At 31.6% G+C, this 18,051-nt stretch overlaps 2 protein-coding genes across 7 annotated transcripts in view; one reads left to right on the top strand and one right to left on the bottom strand.

Annotated features, from left to right (window-relative positions):
• The window catches only part of LOC129222068 (DNA-binding protein Ets97D-like), a 68,896-nt gene extending 65,648 nt beyond the window's left edge, over positions 1-3,248 (bottom strand). For 2 of the 6 annotated variants that reach the window (XM_054856494.1, XM_054856499.1), the window contains exon 1: positions 3,201-3,239. The gene's annotated coding sequence lies outside the window, so the exon portion shown is untranslated. Of the gene's footprint in view, positions 1-2,137; positions 2,207-2,691; positions 2,971-3,200 lie in introns of those variants that run through there. The other 4 variants (XM_054856495.1, XM_054856500.1, XM_054856498.1 and 1 more) reach the window with 3 other exon arrangements.
• Positions 3,249-3,469: 221 nt separating this feature from the next.
• On the top strand, positions 3,470-17,974 carry LOC129222389 (RING-box protein 2-like). Its single transcript, XM_054856891.1, has 3 exons — positions 3,470-3,835; positions 7,608-7,655; positions 17,768-17,974. The coding sequence occupies exons 1-3, from the start codon at positions 3,655-3,657 to the stop codon at positions 17,884-17,886; spliced, it is 348 nt and encodes a 115-aa protein (XP_054712866.1). The 5' UTR covers positions 3,470-3,654; the 3' UTR covers positions 17,887-17,974.
• The last annotated feature ends 77 nt before the right edge of the window (positions 17,975-18,051 follow it).

Below are 18,051 nucleotides of genomic sequence, written 5' to 3'. Positions count from 1 at the left end.
TATTCAATAGTCACATTATACTTAATTTCTTGATTAATTAAAGAGATAAGAACAAAATCTTGTAACTAAATTAAATAATTAAAATAGCTTTCTACGGGGAAATAATGATTGAAATGTTTGACTTGATTAACATATTAGTATGCATGTATATATAGATCCTTTATGATACGAAATACTTCAAGAAGTGGTTGTCATGCGGGTTAAGATAAAATATAATGAAGATCCAAGAAAAAAACTTTATAAAACCAACATAATATGAATAATTATCGAATAAAGGTAAAAGTTATATTTTTAAGCATAATCTTTTCAAAAGAACAATTTTCATTTTTTTTCTTTCTGATCTTACATAACGCTGATTTTTATATACACAATGTCGCAAATATTGAAGTAAAGCAAAATGTACAACAGTACATGATTGAACAGTCAAAAAATCGATTGCTGTTGTGCTGACAAAGTTTAAAAAAAAATGCTGCTCTATATTTGACTCCGTTCTTATTTTGGAAAGACTTGGAAAAAATATTGACTATCGCTAAAACAAAGAACCAAATCAAAAATACAAAAATTGGTGTTAAATGGCTTAAATTACAGCTTATTTACTGGCATACATGTTGCATCCAGCATTGAAGTTTAAAAAATATTAAATGTACTGTAATTAAATAAACTCTTTAGAACAAATAAATGTGTAGCAAATTCTATTTCAAGAAATTTTTTTTGCCAAAAACGTTATATCTTCTGCAACAGTGACTGAGTGGTGGAAAAGCCAGGAAAAAGAATTTGAAAAATGCAATGCAACCGTCTTTAAAAGTCTTCAACATTACTAAAACCAGCTTCAGAAAAGTGCAGTGCATATATTTTCGTCATTTAGATATCATTCATAACTCAAAAATTGATTAGGCTCTGGAAAAGCTTCAAAACTTGCTTTTTGTTCAAAGCACTAAATAACATAAAAATAATATTAATTTATAACATAAAAGTTGCTATGCATATGTTCTTGTGGTGTAAAGTTGATTTTATGTAATTGTAAAAAGATTTATACACATGTTTCTGAAATGAGTTGAATACATTACATATACAGGGTGTCCGAAAAGTCCTCGACACATAACAATGGTATTTCAGGTTAAATGTGTCAAAAGACTTTTCGGACACCCTGTATATTTATTTACAAATGTAATTTTACAGTTTTTGTTTGTAACAGATTAAAAATATTTTGCTTTAAACCAAAAGAACCGTTGTTTTCTCCAACAGTCTTTAGAAAAAGTTCATTTAGTTGAAAGCCTTGAACAAAAAGACTAGCTTTGAAGCTTTTTCCAATCTTAATTTGTTTCTTATTCAATATGTGTGGGGAAATCAATGTAAACCTGTAAAATGGATTTTTTTTTTTCAACTTTTTTTTAAAACCATTTTTTAAAGAAACCGCATGGTTTTTTTAAAAAAACCAATTGGTTTAAACCGTGGTTTAAACCAAACAACCCTGTTAAAAAGCATGCATAAATTAAATTACCTTTTTACAAAAATACTGTGTGTGTTTGTATTTATTTCTTCCTTTTTTTCAAAGTCAAAAAATATGTGTCGGGCTTGTCGAGTTTTCAAGGTTCTAATGTTAATTATATGACTTTAAAAAAACTTTAAAACTCACTTTTATTCATCTCAAATATAGAAAATTTCCTGCGGCATGTCCTCCCTCTATCGATATTTTTCTGTCGGCGTCTTTGGGAGTGCCCTTCAATGCAAGTCAAGCGCCCTACATTTTCCATGCCAAGCTATGTCTCTTACTAAGGCAAGTGACATGATCTAGTTGAACCAAAAAAATTTGTTTACCAATTTTTGGATTGTTTTACTTTGAAAATGCCATGCCACATACTGTTTAAATTATACACACCAGAAAATATGTAAATCGGCATTTCCAAGGCACAAAAATCGACCTTTATTTGGGGGGGGGGGGAACCTCCAGGGGATTACATAACTCCCTAAACCAGTCCCCCCAATAATTTTTGCAAGTTGGTGCCCCTGATTTCATTGCCTTAAAATGATTCACAAATTAACAAAACTAGTCAATAAAGATCTTCCATGTCTTTAGCCAAGCTCAATAAATATATAAATATTTAATGTCAGGATGATATTTTTATTGTGTACTTACTACAAAGCAAAGCCAAGATAAGAATGATTTTCCTTCCATAAGTGTCAATTAGCATTTCCATATTCTTTCATCACATGTATAAGACAGAATGATTCAGAACATTCTTTCTCATAAGAGGCTTTTTTCTAACAGAATGTTGTTCAGTAAAATTGAGCAAAATGTTTATTCACTGGTAAGCTTTTCAATTGCCAAAATGCGATTTAATGTAAAGGCAAAGAAAAAAAAAATCATACAGTCTGAGAAAAGATATTTTTCATCTGATATAGTTAAATGTAACAAGAAATAAAAAAAAAAAGCTTTTTGTTTTCATGAAAAAATGCTCTAAGATTGACACTTTCAAAAGAATGAGCAGGACAATCAAAAGTAAAAAATTACAAGAATAAAGGCTAAGATAAATTAAGCATTTAAATCTCTACATAAAATGATATTCTGCGAAAATATTTTGGGAAAACGCTGAAATCGAATTTTAAGAACATATTGAAATTAGTACAGAATATCGTAGAAATAAAACTTTTAAACACTCTTTTAACCATAACAAAACTGAAAAACTATACCTGAAATTTTTATTAAAAGATAATACAAAGTTATATTCCGTCAAACGAAAGTTGGTACGAAATAATCAAATTGTTATGGTGCACTTCATGAAATTCAAAACTTGGTTATCATAAATTTCTTATATTTTCATACACACGCAAAAAAGCTTTTAAACTTTCTTCAGATGTGAAGCTACGCATATCGAAACTATGCATGTAGCTCATTTGTGTGTAAATAAAGCCGAAAATTTTGTCCATAGATATCACATTTTATTTGATTCTGCATGTCAACAAACAGCAATGTGCAGAAGCCGCTCAATATGAAACTAATGGGTAGTTTCCGGATGTGACGCTTGAAATATTATATGCGTTGCGTAAGTTAGCAATTTAGTTATGATAAGAATGTAAAACAACGAAAGTGATGAATGAAAAAACACATTTATCGAATATTCCCCTTTAGTTTGGAAACCTACTCATGCACTTCAGATATAAAAAATGCTTTTCTTATAAAATTCAATGATATGACTTACAGGAAATTGCAGACAATAGGAAACGAATAATGACACGTGACCGGATCTATTGCAAACTAAGCTGTGTTGTAGCATCTGCTGCTCTTCCATGATTTTTAAGAAATTGATAAGGTCATATATTTAAGAAATGCCTCCTACTTTATTTATAGTTTCGAAATAAAATTGAAATTATGGTTTATATTTCGCAACTGTAACAATAATAGAAGTTTTTAATTGTTGCCACTTATCAAAAAGTTGTAAAATTCCTTGAATATTCAGAACTTCTACTTCTTATTGAATTATTTGTTTAACTAGAGCTCACTGGTTTAACTTCGTAAATTTTGCGTGAAATAATTTAATCGGTGTCATATAATGTAAATCTGAAAAGAACTATCAATAATTCAAATTGATTGCACAAAAACGGAAATGTTTACTTATCTATGTTTGTGATATTAAGTATTGAAACATTTTGCAAATGTCTAAAGACAGTGAAGATGCCAATTTAGGTGATGAGGAAGATGCAAACGATCGTGAGACTGAAACTAATGGCCAGAAGTCTGAAAAAATGTTTAGTCTTAAGAAGTGGAATGCCGTTGCTATGTGGAGTTGGGATGTTGAATGCGATACATGTGCTATATGTCGGGTTCAAGTGATGGGTAATGAAAAAAAACTTAAATTTTATTTGAAATGACCGTAACTCATATTGTCTCTGCAGAGTAGATAATTTTGTTTTCAACACTTCAATGAAGGGAATTTTCTGTTAGCGATAGTTCTCCTTGTTCTAATCGCTGTTAGCAATTGCTGCCCTCCTTCTATATTAGTAGGACTACTGGTATACATTGAATAAATTCTCTGGGAATTCTTTGTGTATGAATTTTAGTGATTTTTATGATATAGACTATGATTCAACTTTGGCGAACGGTTAGTGCGCCTATGTTTTACATTTAAAACTGACCACCGTTTATTTGAAGAACGCTTTTCAAGGGCACGTACTAGGAAGGGGCGATCGCCTCTCCCTTGAGAAACCCACCTTGCACGGTCAATTTTTCTGATTTGCAACTAAAGGCAAGCGTGGGCTATCTTTGATGATGTGGAGGACAGGAATGATGTTTTAATCTCCTCTGTGGAAAATTTTCGGATCTGAAGTTCCATAAAGGCAATTTTATATGGCTTTGGCAATATTAGGAGGAAGGGTTTGGAGACTTTTCTCCAGACATTTTCCAAAATTTAAGTCGTAAAGACGTTATTGTAGGCCCCTCACATAGTGTTAGAGGAAGTAACAGGTTCAGTGACAGGGTTGGGTTTTGGACATTCGAAACTCAGTTGTATTTAGTATAATTCAAAGAAATGCTAATAAATGTATTATAAAGTGAAAAAAAAAAAGCTCAATTTTTTTTAATAGTCTCTGCATGTACTAAATATTTTATGATGTTTTAATGAAAATTGTTTTTTAAATTATAAGTTTAAGGATAAATTGATATTGAAATGCAAGCATTTTTATTAAAACCTTTGCAATTTCTTTTTTAATTCATATTTTTTACATTCTGTAACTACAATAAACCAAAAGTACAGTAACTGGATAGTTTTTAGAAACAAATTATTAGCATTTTCCTAAAGTAGATTGGTGGTAAATTAGTTTTAGATCATGAAACGGCACCATAGTCGAGAAAAAAAAATTGAAGTCGCAAACATGTATCGAGTCCCAGATCCGCGTACCCACAGACCATGTAGTGCGGAGGCACCCGTGTCCTTAGGGGACCCAACGGCCCGAGAATTTGGAGAAAAAAAATCCTAGCACTAAGACTTTAACGTTGCAAATATATACACTGCTGGCTGATGGGGCATTCCACGGTATTTTGGACATTATGTAGAGTCCGTAACGTGACCTTTTTTTGCCATAACTTTTTAATTTACCGTTTGATTTGCAAATTATTTTAATTTGAGCTGGTGTGTTGGTAGGAAAAGATCAAAATAAAATAATATGCTAATCAAACAGTAAATTAAAAAGTTATGGCAAAAAAGGTCACGTTACGGACTCTACATAAATGTCAAAAATACCTTGGAATGTCCCTGATGGAGAAGCCCAACAGAATTTGTTGCGCGGGGACCAAAATTTATAGATCTGGGCCTGGATATATATTTTTCCTTTCAGCTGAAAAATCATTATATTGTATTTAAGTCAATTATTGCATAATGTTATGACTACTTTCATTTGAACACATGCATAAATATAGGAAAATTTGGTTATGATTTAAAATTTTAGAATAAATCAATTCATTTGTACAAATATAAATTTTGATGAAGAATTCAACTTTTATGATACTAGTTTTGAATCGGCTGTGTAAATAAGTTATGAAATACTTGAATGTTCTTCATTGAACAAATTTCAATATAAAACATTACCTTGATTCATTTCATTCTGTGATTTTTCATTTTCTTACAAAATAGTATTTCTCTAAAAGTAAAGTTTTGGACAGAACGTTTTTACTGTAATTTCTGAAACCTTGCCAACCCTGTTTAGCCCCAAAGCAGAATACTACTAAATTTGTGACATAGGTCGCAGAACAGATGCCTGAACTGCAGAACAATTCTGTTCAAATGTGAGAGGAACTGAGACAAATTTTCTGCAGAAGTTCTACAGTGTCCTGTGAAATATATTTGCAGAAACTGCAGATTTTCTGCAAATATCTTCCAACTCAAGACAAAGTTTTGCACAAATCCTGCAGATTTCTTTAAATTAGTAAAAAATCTAAATTTCTCGGAAATTACAATAATTCGACGGAAACCTCGCGAATAATGTTGAATTCGACAAGTCATCTGCGGGAACTTTAGATTTACTTTGAACTTGCAAAAAATCTGCAATATTTGTGCAAAATTCTATCTTGAGTTAAAAGATATTTGCAGAAAACAGCAGTTTCTGCAGATTTTCTGCAGAAATTTCATACTTTAAATCTGAAAAGGTTCTGATTTTTCTAGTGCATTTGGTTCCCCTTTTCCTTATTTTTCCCCATTCTATCTTCATCCACTGCAATTTCTTCCATAAACGTATGTTTTGGAAATATACCAACAAAACAATAATGATTTAACACGTCTATTGCCAAAAATTGCTTAACTTGTTTGAGATATCAGTCCTTTGCATCCTGAAAATATTTGAATTATTTAGAAAATTTTAAAGCTCTCTATTATATGCTACCTTAACTCGACTCATTTTATTTATTATTTTAATAACTTATTTATTAACATTATTTTTATAGCTCCTTCATGCCATGTAAAATTAACCAAAAAAAGAGGTTTGGCACCTAGATTCCAATTTTTATAAAATTTTGGGAACTACTTTGATATACCCCCCAAATCGGAAATTCGGCGACTTTTTTTTCTCGCCAAGCAAAATACCTGTTTTTGGCGCTTTTTTTTTCAAGAAAATACTAAATTTGGCAACAGCAAAAACCTAAAAGCTGAAGAAACCTAATTGGCAACACCAAAATAAGAAACAGAACCCTAAAAAATCCGTAGGGAGTACCAGATTTGGCTCCTAATTTTTGGGGGTTATATCAAAGTTATACCAAATTTTGTATCTTTGCTCTTTCTATGCATTTTAGAAAGCATATAAAATATTTTTGGAGAATTTCAAGTGGTTTAGGTTCCACAGGAATTCATAGCAACAATGAAGATTTAAAATCTGAAAACAAAGCAAAAAAAAAAGAAAAACTTCCTGCATGAAACGAACGATTTTGATTTGGGGCTCCCATTTTGTGGAAATGGTCACGCTGGTTGCTTGGTTATACAATGATTAAAGTACTTGCAGAACAATTATGGTCAAATGATTTTATGTTGCAGAACATCATCAAGTATTCTGCTTTGGGGCTGTTTAGTTATTTTCTTCTGATGATTTTCAAAATTGAAGTCCAAAAAAAAAAAAAAAAAACACGCAAATTCAGAGATTTTTTGATGATGTTAATAGGTTTGAGAGTTTCAAAACATTCTTCTGGAATTACTACAAAATTGAAAATGTAAAACACAATTTTAGTATACCTTTTTCAGCAGAAAATGAAAGAAATAGATTAGGGACTTTTTTTTTCTTCACAAAATAAAAAAAAGTTACCTTTTTTTTTCATTAAATGCAGACCTAAAAATAAAACCTGGATTGACCTCTGGATATCTTTAAACTTTAGATAGGTATTGATAATCTAATGATTTCAATGACAGAGCATTCAAACTAAAGTATTAGAACACCCTCTAGTATTCAATCAAAATTGGTATGATTATAGAGCATAGAATTTCAGAGAAAAAAGTTTTAACTGTTCTGTTTACGTCTTGTATCACTTTTGTAAGTTGATACAAAATTTTTCAATTGATCACTCTTTGCTTTAATTAAAATATGTTGTAGTAATTATGAAAATTTTAGTAATTTATTTATTTTTATTTCAGATGCTTGTTTAAGATGCCAAGCAGAAAATAAACAAGATGATTGTGTTGGTAAGTAGTCTTTGAATTTAATACAATGCATATCGACTTGAAATTTTGTATGTCTATTTGAGCTCCACAGAACACCTATAATCCCAAATTTCATGAATATACCTTTTTTTAGTTAGGGAATTATTATGATCTGAAAAGTCATTTTTTTTATCACTGACATGTACAGATTGTTCCCATTTAACTTGCAAAACCCCTATTTTCACAACCGTTAGTCCTAGATCCAATCACAAAAAAAGTTTGAAGTTTGAAGTTAAAAAAAAATGAATCAAAAACTATAACATTTAACTTTTTATACAGACCCTAGGTCCCCTAATGTATATTAAGGGAAGTAACCTCCATTGAAGAATGATTCCAAGATAAGAAAGTAGACATTAGTTGGACTAATATTCACCCGAGGTATGAAACACAGCGTTTTGTGACTTACACCACTTTACACTTGCCGTGAATAACATCTTTTAAGAAGAAATATAGTGGCTAACACAGATTTTAAAATATGTGTGAACTTGAGTGTTATTTCAAATTGCACGAGTTTTTGCGTATCATAGCATAAAATTTGCACCTAGTTTTGATTAGCAATGAAAAATAAAATTTTTTTTTTTCTTTTTACTTTGCCAACCTGTCATTCTTCTGAAAGGGTGATAAGTTGTTTCATCATTTGGATGATCCCTCAAAACTTTGAACTTGAATATATCATCAAGTTTTGGACAGAGATGTGGAGTCTGAATCAAACTGATTTTGGAGTAAAGGAGCCGAAGTCGTTGGAAATCATACCGACTCCTACTCTGAGCTTATTTTCACTAATTTTCACTGACTCTCCTCATTTTTGAACAAACTGACTATGAATTGATTTAATTTATGAATGAAGACCTACTTATAAGAAAATAATTGCCATTGGCAACTTACTAGCTGGCTTATTTATTTATCAAAGCTGTATGTATTTTAGGTTTGCTATAAAACATGATGCGAAAATTTCATGAAAAGAAAGTAATATATAAATCACTGTTTAGGGATTTTATCCCTTCCCATGTGGGGAAAAAATTAAAAAAAAAAAGCCAGAGTTAGAATTGGACTTTTAAAAATCCAGGAGTTGAAGTCTGCCATTTTCCCTTCGACTCCGCAGCCCTTTTTTTTGGATGCACAAATATCAAGTTTTTTGTGTTAGCAATATTTTTCAATGTGGATTGTTTCCCTAAGTATAAGTTTAGGGGACCTAAGGCCCGTATAAAGAGTTACATTTTGCATTTTTGACCCTTGTTTTTTTTTTTTTTTTTTTTTTTCTCTTAGACTCCAACTGATTTTGTACACTTTTGCAATTGCACTAGTGTTAGGGTGGTCCAAAAAGGGCCCTTTTTAAAAAATTCCTGATTTTTATTGATCCTACCCCACTCATTTGGTTCCATGTGAGTAAAAAATAATTATTGTGAAGTTTGAGCTCATAATTTTAACATTTAGAGGTAGCTCAACAGCCTCAAAGTTCTGCGTTTTACCATGTTATGCCACAAATGCAGATAGAAATAAAATTGACGCTAGGAAAAGTAAATAATTTAATTAAAATTGCCAGCATTTTGTAAGATAAAAATAGTTACATAATAATAATATTTCAACAGTTATGTATATGGCTTTCCTTAGTACGCATTACAAACTCTGCTTTTTACATCAGGGATAAGCTCGTCAATCTTCTGCGACAACTTGCAACAAGAATTGGAATTGTTCTTCATTGCGTGTCATTTTTCCATTAAACTTTTATAAGGGCTATACCCCTTTCAGCATTATCATTAACCACTGAAATTCCTTGAATAATCCTTTTTTGCTTTCTCAAAATCCTCCTGAAGCTCCCAGATTTCTGGATCTACGTGAATAAAGGTATCAGGTAAACCCATGCTTTGAAAAAATGAAATTGACCCCTTTGTCACAAGTTCTTCAAATTTCATATCCATAAAATGTTTTAGCAAAATCTTAGGGCGCTTCACCACATTATTTTTCCCGTTTACTTCATTCATCGCCTTCACCATCTGTCTATCGTCTTCACCATCTGTCTTTTAATGCAGTGTGGCACTTTATTGGCAGAAAGGGCTAATGCCAAGAGCTCTTCTGACAAATACCACAGGTGATTGGCAAATTTCTGCGTTGCTTTTTTGCTTATGTCTTCATCAATCTTTTTATACTTCAATAAAGATTTCATTAAAATCGTTATACGGTGCATTTTGAGGCATAGAAGCAGTCATCCAAGCCTTTAAATACACACGTGCAACAAATATGCATATTTTTTGCAATCCCTTTTCTTCTATTGACGTGATGGTAAATTGACAGCTAAACATCCATATTCTGAAACAATAAAAAATTTTGGACATCCATCTAGCATGATGCAGAGCCCCAGGTGCTACAAATTTGATACCATGCGGAGGAGCTTTACCGAGAAATATTAAGCACAGTTCAAGACATTCTCGATAATCATCTCTCGCTTGCGTGTCATGTAGTTATCTTTCAGCAAATACTATTGTATCATCCTTTACATCTGTCACTTGTGATAAAATGTCCTTATTGTTGATGCCTCTGATGTATCTGTCTTTGTCTATGAATTTCCAGTAGGCCTGGAATCATTTAAAAAGAGGTGCGTCTGGTGCGGAAGAAAAACCCAAACATTTATTAAACACCGCACCAATAATTAATTCCATAATGTGATGTCGACATGGAAAATAAAGAAACCCTTTCTTTAGTTTTTGCTCTAGTAAAACACAGGTACCCTTGCTTTCCCCGGTATTGACACTCATTGTGTCAAAGCACATTGCAGAAACTTTGTCAGTTAGGCCCCAGTACTGCAAAGCTCACCTTCTTTATTTTTTTGTCTCATTGTACTTCTGCTTTTTTTTTTTTCAATAACTTCCATTGTTAATAAAGTTTTTCTAACTTGGGCTGACAGTTTTGGGGTCTTTGTACGGTATTCTGGCTTTCTGCCAAAATTTTATTTCTTCTATTGTATTTCTTGAAGATTCTCTTACGGTTTTCTTTAATTCAATATGGTTATGAAGAAACATACCCATTGCCATACGAATTAAAAGTAGTTTACTACCTGTCTTCTCACTTATGGTTGAACTAAGAAGATAAACCTCTGATTTTGATCTAATAGATGTATTTGCCATGTGCAGTTATTTTAAAGTAAAGAGACTTATGCATTTAAAAAAAAGTGCAAACTGCCATTACAACAGTGGTGAAATCAAAACCAAAGTATTTAAGAATACATACATAAGCAACAAGTTGAAAATTTATTCGATCACGACTGTTAAAGGAATAGATTTAATGTATTTACAAAAGTGTTTTCATAATGGCTATTGTTAAGTCTCTATATAAAATAGCAATTTTATAAAGCAATTGTTTTCTTGTTGATAAAAATAGCAATATTGTATTTTACCTAAGTGAGGTCAATGGTCCTGTTGTACGCATTCTATTCAGCAATGATAAAAACTTTATCTGCGTTGAGCTACCTCTAAATATTATCGAAATGTTTTTAAATTTTGTCTGATTTATTTTTTAATACATTGGAATGAAATGGGAGGGTAGGACTCAAAAAAATTTCACCTTCGAAATTTTGGACCACCCTAACTAGTATGCACCTAGCACTAACGGTTGCAAAAATAGAAGTTTTGCTGGTTAAGTGGGAACTGTATACTCACTCATGAAATAGCTAAAGCATTTACCCAAGTGCCTCACATACTTGAAATTTTTCATCAAGATAGATTTTTATGTGTATCTATAAATATTGTTCCTGTTATGCATTTTTTGAAGGGCATTGCACCTAGACATTTTTCAAAAACACCAGGCTGTGCTCTGCCCTCTTTAGACCTGAAGAAATGCCCTTTATCTGCAAGTGTGAAAGTCTTTCCAGAATGTGCCATTGTCCGCTATTTTCCATTCATTTTTGCCATATCTTTCCCTCATTTCTTTGCCAGTCTTTTGAAAAATATTCAGGCTCCTGAAAAGAAAGTGGATTGTTTCCCTCTGGGTACTTTCTAATCCCGGCACATTTTATCATCAGCTGCCATGATTTTAGAAACTAGTTCGTTTTCCTAATCATCATTTTTCTGAATCCTTGCTTTTGAACTAGTGGTATCCAGACGGCTTTGCCCGTAGTAGAATACTAAAGGGTCATTTGGTTCGTCTATATATTTATAGTTAACGTACTATGCGTTAAGTATTCTTTTTTAAGATCTATTCATCTTTTTGGCAGATTTGAAAACTTAGAATGTATCTTAACAGAAACCAGCAAAATCCTTAGAAATATTTTAAAAAAGGAAAGAAATTTTTCCCTTCCTTGCTTAAAATGCAAAAAATAAATAAATAAAATAAAATAAATAAATAAATAAAAATAATTTTTAAAAAATCCAAAATTAAACACTATCAAAAGAAGGTTGTAATTCAATATTTTAATAATTTACTGAACATAATTCTATGAAATTTAAGAAAACAAAAGCAGACAACTTTTTTTTAACAGTTAAAATATTTTAATTTAAATCCTTTTCAATAAAAGAAATAAGGATTGATCGCCAAAATAAGCATGTTTTAAATGTTAAATAAAAAAGAAAAAAAACAATCAAAGGCAGAAAAAGGCCTAACCACGGTAACACATACAAATTTAATTTCTGCTTTGAAAATAATTTTCATTTGTCTTTAATCTTTGATTTTATTCTTGAGCTTATGGGCTTAAAATTGGAATAGAAAAAGAACAAAATCGAATAATTGAAAAATGGCTTCGAGGTGTACACCCCCAAGCTACAAACTAACTTTGTTTCAAACTTCATAAAAATCGGTTGAATGCCCTAGGGGGAAGTGAAAAAAAGAAAAAGAATTTGCGAGTTGCTATAGCGCGGAAACGTTGCAATTGGTGAAGACTTAAAAAACAAAAGAAAAATTATTGAAAACGGATAATATCTTCCAATCTCGCAGCAAGCCTAAAAATTAAAAAAATGGAAAATTTTATGTTTTCTTATATTTTTTTAAAAACTTTTTAAATGTTTTTTTTTAATTCTCTGAGACAGAAAAACTCCAATTGGTAAAGCCTTGAGAAATCAAAAAGAAATACTGAAATCGAATAATACCTCCTAATTTTGGAACAAGCTTGAAAAATCGAAAAAACTGAGAATTTCATCTTTTCAGTATGATTTTTTTTTTTTAATTTTAATTTCTCATTTTTTTTTCCAATCATTGAAAAAAGCCTTTTAAAAAGTACTATATTACACAAAAACATAAATTTTTTCCTCGATTTTGAAGGTATCATCTAATGATGCAGAACTCCTATTCTTTATAACAATGAGCCATTTTCAATAATAGAAAATTGTAAAATATTTAGCAAATCCAGCACACAAGTCTTATTGTTTTAAGTGTGACTTATTGAATTTAATTAATCAGATTTTTTGGAAAACTTAGGCATAATTGATCTGGATTTCAATGTTGCTTTTATCTAGCCATCTCTTGATTTAAATCCGCAAACTTTAAGCAAAGCCACGTGTCTCCAAATTTTGGATCAGCCAAAGACATACTGAATAGCATTGTTTCATATCTAAATGAACAACGAATTTCACTAGACGACTTAGACATCATAGGTTATGATGGTACTAAAATTATTACCAGGTGGATAAGAGGCGTGATCCGCCAATTCAAAATTTATGTCAGACGACCATTGCAATGGGTTGTTTATTCCATTTCATCAAGCTGCCTTATCATCACTTTTTCCAAGTTTTTCTGAACCAATAGTAGAATGCCTCAGAGGTTATGAAAAACTGCCGGTAATGAATTTTCAAGTACTGAAGTGTACAACTGTAGAAGTAAACAGAAAATGCTTGAGTAAGGATTAAGGGTATCTTTTGAATGTATCTCAAGGGGGGAGGGGATAAAGAGTGGCGATTGTCCGAATGCCTGGTCAGATCTTGACCCACTCTCACATTCCAGATGGCTCATTTGTGCAAATAGAGTCCTTAAACTATACGTAAATGTAACGATCCCATCAGATGCATTAAAAATCATTGTTACTTTTAACTTGAAATGTTACATACCAGTCTGGTTTGAAATAAAGAGCTGCAAAAACTTCATGAATGGTTCCATTCGTGTTTACAAAACAATTCTAACCTATGAATCTGAAGCAAGTTGTTCACCCTGCATTGAAAGAAACTTTCTTGGCACATCCCGAAAGTTTATTGATATATAGCCATGGTTTTTGATGAAAGGAGGCACAAATGAGGCAGTGAGAAGCAAAGGGATATAGGTGCAAAATTGAAAATTTGGAGATAAACCAGTACACATAATAGGTAAACCTCTCCTCTGTCCTGGGGCTAGTGATGGTACTAGTAGCCCTGGTAGTTGCTGCTAGACAGCATGATTTAGGAAAAAATTCCAATGAAAGCCTACCTAGCAATTTATCTTTAAACGTGTTTTACTCAAAACTTGAAAATGTCCACTTACATCCCGTTGCTTCTCACTGTTCTCATATGAGGCAGTGAGAAGCAACGGGATGTAAGTGGCGATACCTAAACTTAAAAAAAATAGGTTTTTGCTTGGAACACGACAAAGTTTTCTCTAAAAATTACTGCATAACGAAGACAGTAAATAATTTATGAAAACAAGTACTACACCAGACTTAGGTGTAAAATTCTTCCCCTGGTATTACGCAAGCGGTCGAAAGATGCGTGAAGCTAGTGACGGAGGCTTTGCTTAAAGTTAGCAAATTAAAATCAGATCAAATGAGGCCCAAGTTTCCAAAAAATCTGATTGTGAATTAGGTTTGACAAATAATGCTTAAAACAATAAGACTTGTGTAATGAATGGTAGAAATTTTGCTAAAATCTTCTATTATCTGAAAATGGCTAATTAGTAAAAAATGAGACTTCTGCATGGTTAGAAGATAACTTCAAAATCGAGAAATAAATGAACACTTATGTGTAACATAGTGCTTTTTAAAAGGATATCTTCCCTATATTGCTGGGAAAAAACAAAAAAAAAAGGACCATTTTTTTAAATCACAAAGAAAAGCTGAAATTCTCAATATTTTTGATTTGTTAGGTTTATTTCAATATTCGAAAATATATATATTATTCAGTTCAAATATATTTTTTTAATATCTCAAGGTTGCACCAATTGCAACTTTTCAGTCTTAGAGCATTAAAAAAAATAATGACTCAAAATTTTTAAAAATCCGTAAAAAAACATAGCATTTTCTATTTTTCCAAACTTTAGTCTCGTTGCGCGATCAGAAGATATTCTCCAATTTCAATATATAATTTTTTTTTTTTTTAAGTCTTCACCAATCACAACTTTTCTGCACTTATAGTAACTAACTAGCAAAAAAAAATTCGTTTTTTTTTTTTCGCTCTAACCCTACTATGCGCGTCACAGAGATCCAGACAGAAAGACTTTCAGTTTTATTATTAGTAAAGATTAACATTAATAAGATTTTTTACTTTAAATTCTTGTAACATTAAAACATTAACCTTTTTTTAAAAACTAGCGAAAATTTCCATGCTACCCCAATTATACCAGGGGATATTTCTTCAGTCTTAGAGCATTAAAAAAAATAATGACTCAAAATTTTTAAAAATCCGTAAAAAAACATAGCATTTTCTATTTTTCCAAACTTTAGTCTCGTTGCGCGATCAGAAGATATTCTCCAATTTCAATATATTTTTTTTTTTTTTAAGTCTTCACCAATCACAACTTTTCTGCACTTATAGTAACTAGCAAAAAAAAATTCGTTTTTTTTTTTTCGCTCTACCCTACTATGCGCGTCACAGAGATCCAGACAGAAAGACTTTCAGTTTTATTATTAGTAAAGATTAACATTAATAAGATTTTTTACTTTAAATTCTTGTAACATTAAAACATTAATTTTTTAAAAACTAGCGAAAATTTCCATGCTACCAATTATACCAGGGGTTTTCAAACTTTTTTAACTCACGGCACCCTTTGAAGAATTAGAACATTCTCACGGCACTCTAGTCAATCTCTATTTTTTGAAATAAGTGTGTAAGTCTGCCAAATAAGGCTACCCTAAGGTGCAAAAATTAATATCTCTCTCCTTTATGATTGAATTTCTCTGTATAAATAACAATGGAAATATTCATCAGATGGACTCATAAAAACAAAGAAAAAAATAATGCCAAGTGAAAATTTTAAGTTAATTTTAAATTCAATTCAGTTTTTCAGCACTTTTAGCTAAGAGAAGCGATCTGGCCTTATTTGGCACATGGGCTCGAATAAGAAAAACTCTGAGCCAAGATTACTTCATGCAGAAAATGCCGAAAAGTTCTATCATACAGAACAAATTAAAAATATTTTAATCTCAATATATATTAAACCATATTTCATAACCTCAAAAACATTTACAAAAATTCCATGTTAAACTGACATATTCTGAGCAAATGATAATTTGTTATTTTCTTTTTTTTTTCGGTTGTTGGCCCTCATGCATACAATTCATGCATATATGTGCTGCATATGCAGCACATGATCATATCCTCCACCTGATACTCCAGTGTCATATTATAAAGACACTGGAGTTCGGGGTGCTAAGAAGGCTAACCACAGCCTTAACAGCCAACTTTTCTATGTCATCAAATCACAGGAAAAAATGATGGTGCATAGCGACATTTAGCTTTAAATTTGTCAACTACATAAATTAGGCTACAAGAACTATGAACAACTTATTTTACATTAATAACCTACAGTGAAAAACTGTAGAAGCAAAACTTGTAGCAAAATAAGATTAGGTAGTTTTTACGTCACACTTCTGTAATAATTTTTGCTGCACTTTCACTTGGCTATTAAAAACTGCTAGTTAAAAAAGCTTTATCATCAGTTAGGATTTCTGATGACAATGAAGTCACAATCTAGCGAATTTTTACTGTGCTGCATCAGAAAACGGGAGGATGGCTTTGTTGGTCTGTATGACCTATTTTGGCAAACCCGCCTAGCATGTGTAATGATAACAAGGATTCTTCCTGGCACCCCTCTTCCTGTGGCATCCCAGGGTGTCGCGGCACTCAGTTTAAAAACCCCTCGTATACGAAAAATTGCAAATTCAGCTATTCCCGCACTTTTTCTGTAATTGGTATTGTCAATAGGTATTCTTTATCCAGCAGTCAAATTGTGATGATTTTTAGCAGATAGTCTGTCAACGGGGGAAAAATATCTAGGTCTTTGAGTGCTTTTTAGTTTGTTTTGTTTTTTTTTACTTCAAGAGTTATTTGCGAAAAACTTTCAGGAAGTTTGCATGCAAAGTTGAATGGCGTCAATACCAGCCAGTTGGAGTTTTTTTTACTGTACTTTGGCTCAGTCTATATAGTAAATTCGTTTAAGCCATACCTTCATTAATTCAGATGACTTGGAACCCCTTTTAGTACAGTTTAACACTAGAAAGACAGAGGTGGCCAGCGTGACTCCTCGCATAGTTTGTTGTTCTATAAATCGAAAAATAACTGATTGTAATGGAACTTTCTGATTTTTCATAATACAACCCTATTTGAATGCTTATGTAATTGTTTAGTCGTCTGCCTCAATGAAGTGTAAATATTGAACCCTATACCTAGAAAGATGTGACGGAACCACAGTGGCCCCCGAGGTATTTTACAACAAAAATAGAGAAATTTTTTCTTTTTTGCACTCAGTGAAGCATAAAAAAGTGGTATTCACTCTAGTTTCACCTTTCTTTTCCCACATTTGCAATTGGATGAAATTCCAAAGACAAAATACTACCAACTTCTCACCAGAGAAACTGTAGGGATCACTCTTCGAAAGAAAAACTAAAACTTCGTGCGGCATGTTAACTCGCTCAAAAACAAATTTACTAAGAATTCCCTCAAAATCAGGCAGGAAAAAATCTATTTTACAAGATTTTTAGTAAAAAATATAGTTTTAATAAAGAGTTTGAATTTCTTATTTGTTTCTGCTTTTTCCAGAGCTTCCAAGTGCTACATTTTCCCAATTCTATTCTACCTCAGTTACAACATTATGTAGGAGTGTTTTTAAAGTATCACATTTTCACATTTGAAGTTTCAAAGAAGCTAATAATACATTTGTGTGTTTATATTGGGAGAAAAAAAAAAACTAAAATATTTCTTGTTTTTCAGTTGTCTGGGGAGAATGTAATCATTCTTTTCATAATTGCTGTATGTCCTTATGGGTCAAGCAAAATAACAGATGCCCTTTATGTCAACAAGATTGGTTGGTACAGAGAATTGGAAAGTGAAATTGTTTCTTATGAATAAATGCTTAGGGTTGTGTAAACATTATGTGCTGTAAATAAACAATACTACTGATATCTAACTTTTAGTTTTGCTGGATTTGTTATGTGCTTTTTAATTTGTCATGCAGTTACGTTTATTGTATGTAAATTCACCATTTCTATCCAATT

The sequence above is a fragment of the Uloborus diversus genome, chromosome 5, assembly GCF_026930045.1.
Source record: "Uloborus diversus isolate 005 chromosome 5, Udiv.v.3.1, whole genome shotgun sequence".
In the NCBI taxonomy this organism is placed as follows: Eukaryota; Metazoa; Arthropoda; class Arachnida; order Araneae; family Uloboridae; genus Uloborus; species Uloborus diversus.
This window is presented reverse-complemented; position numbering and strand designations above follow the sequence as displayed.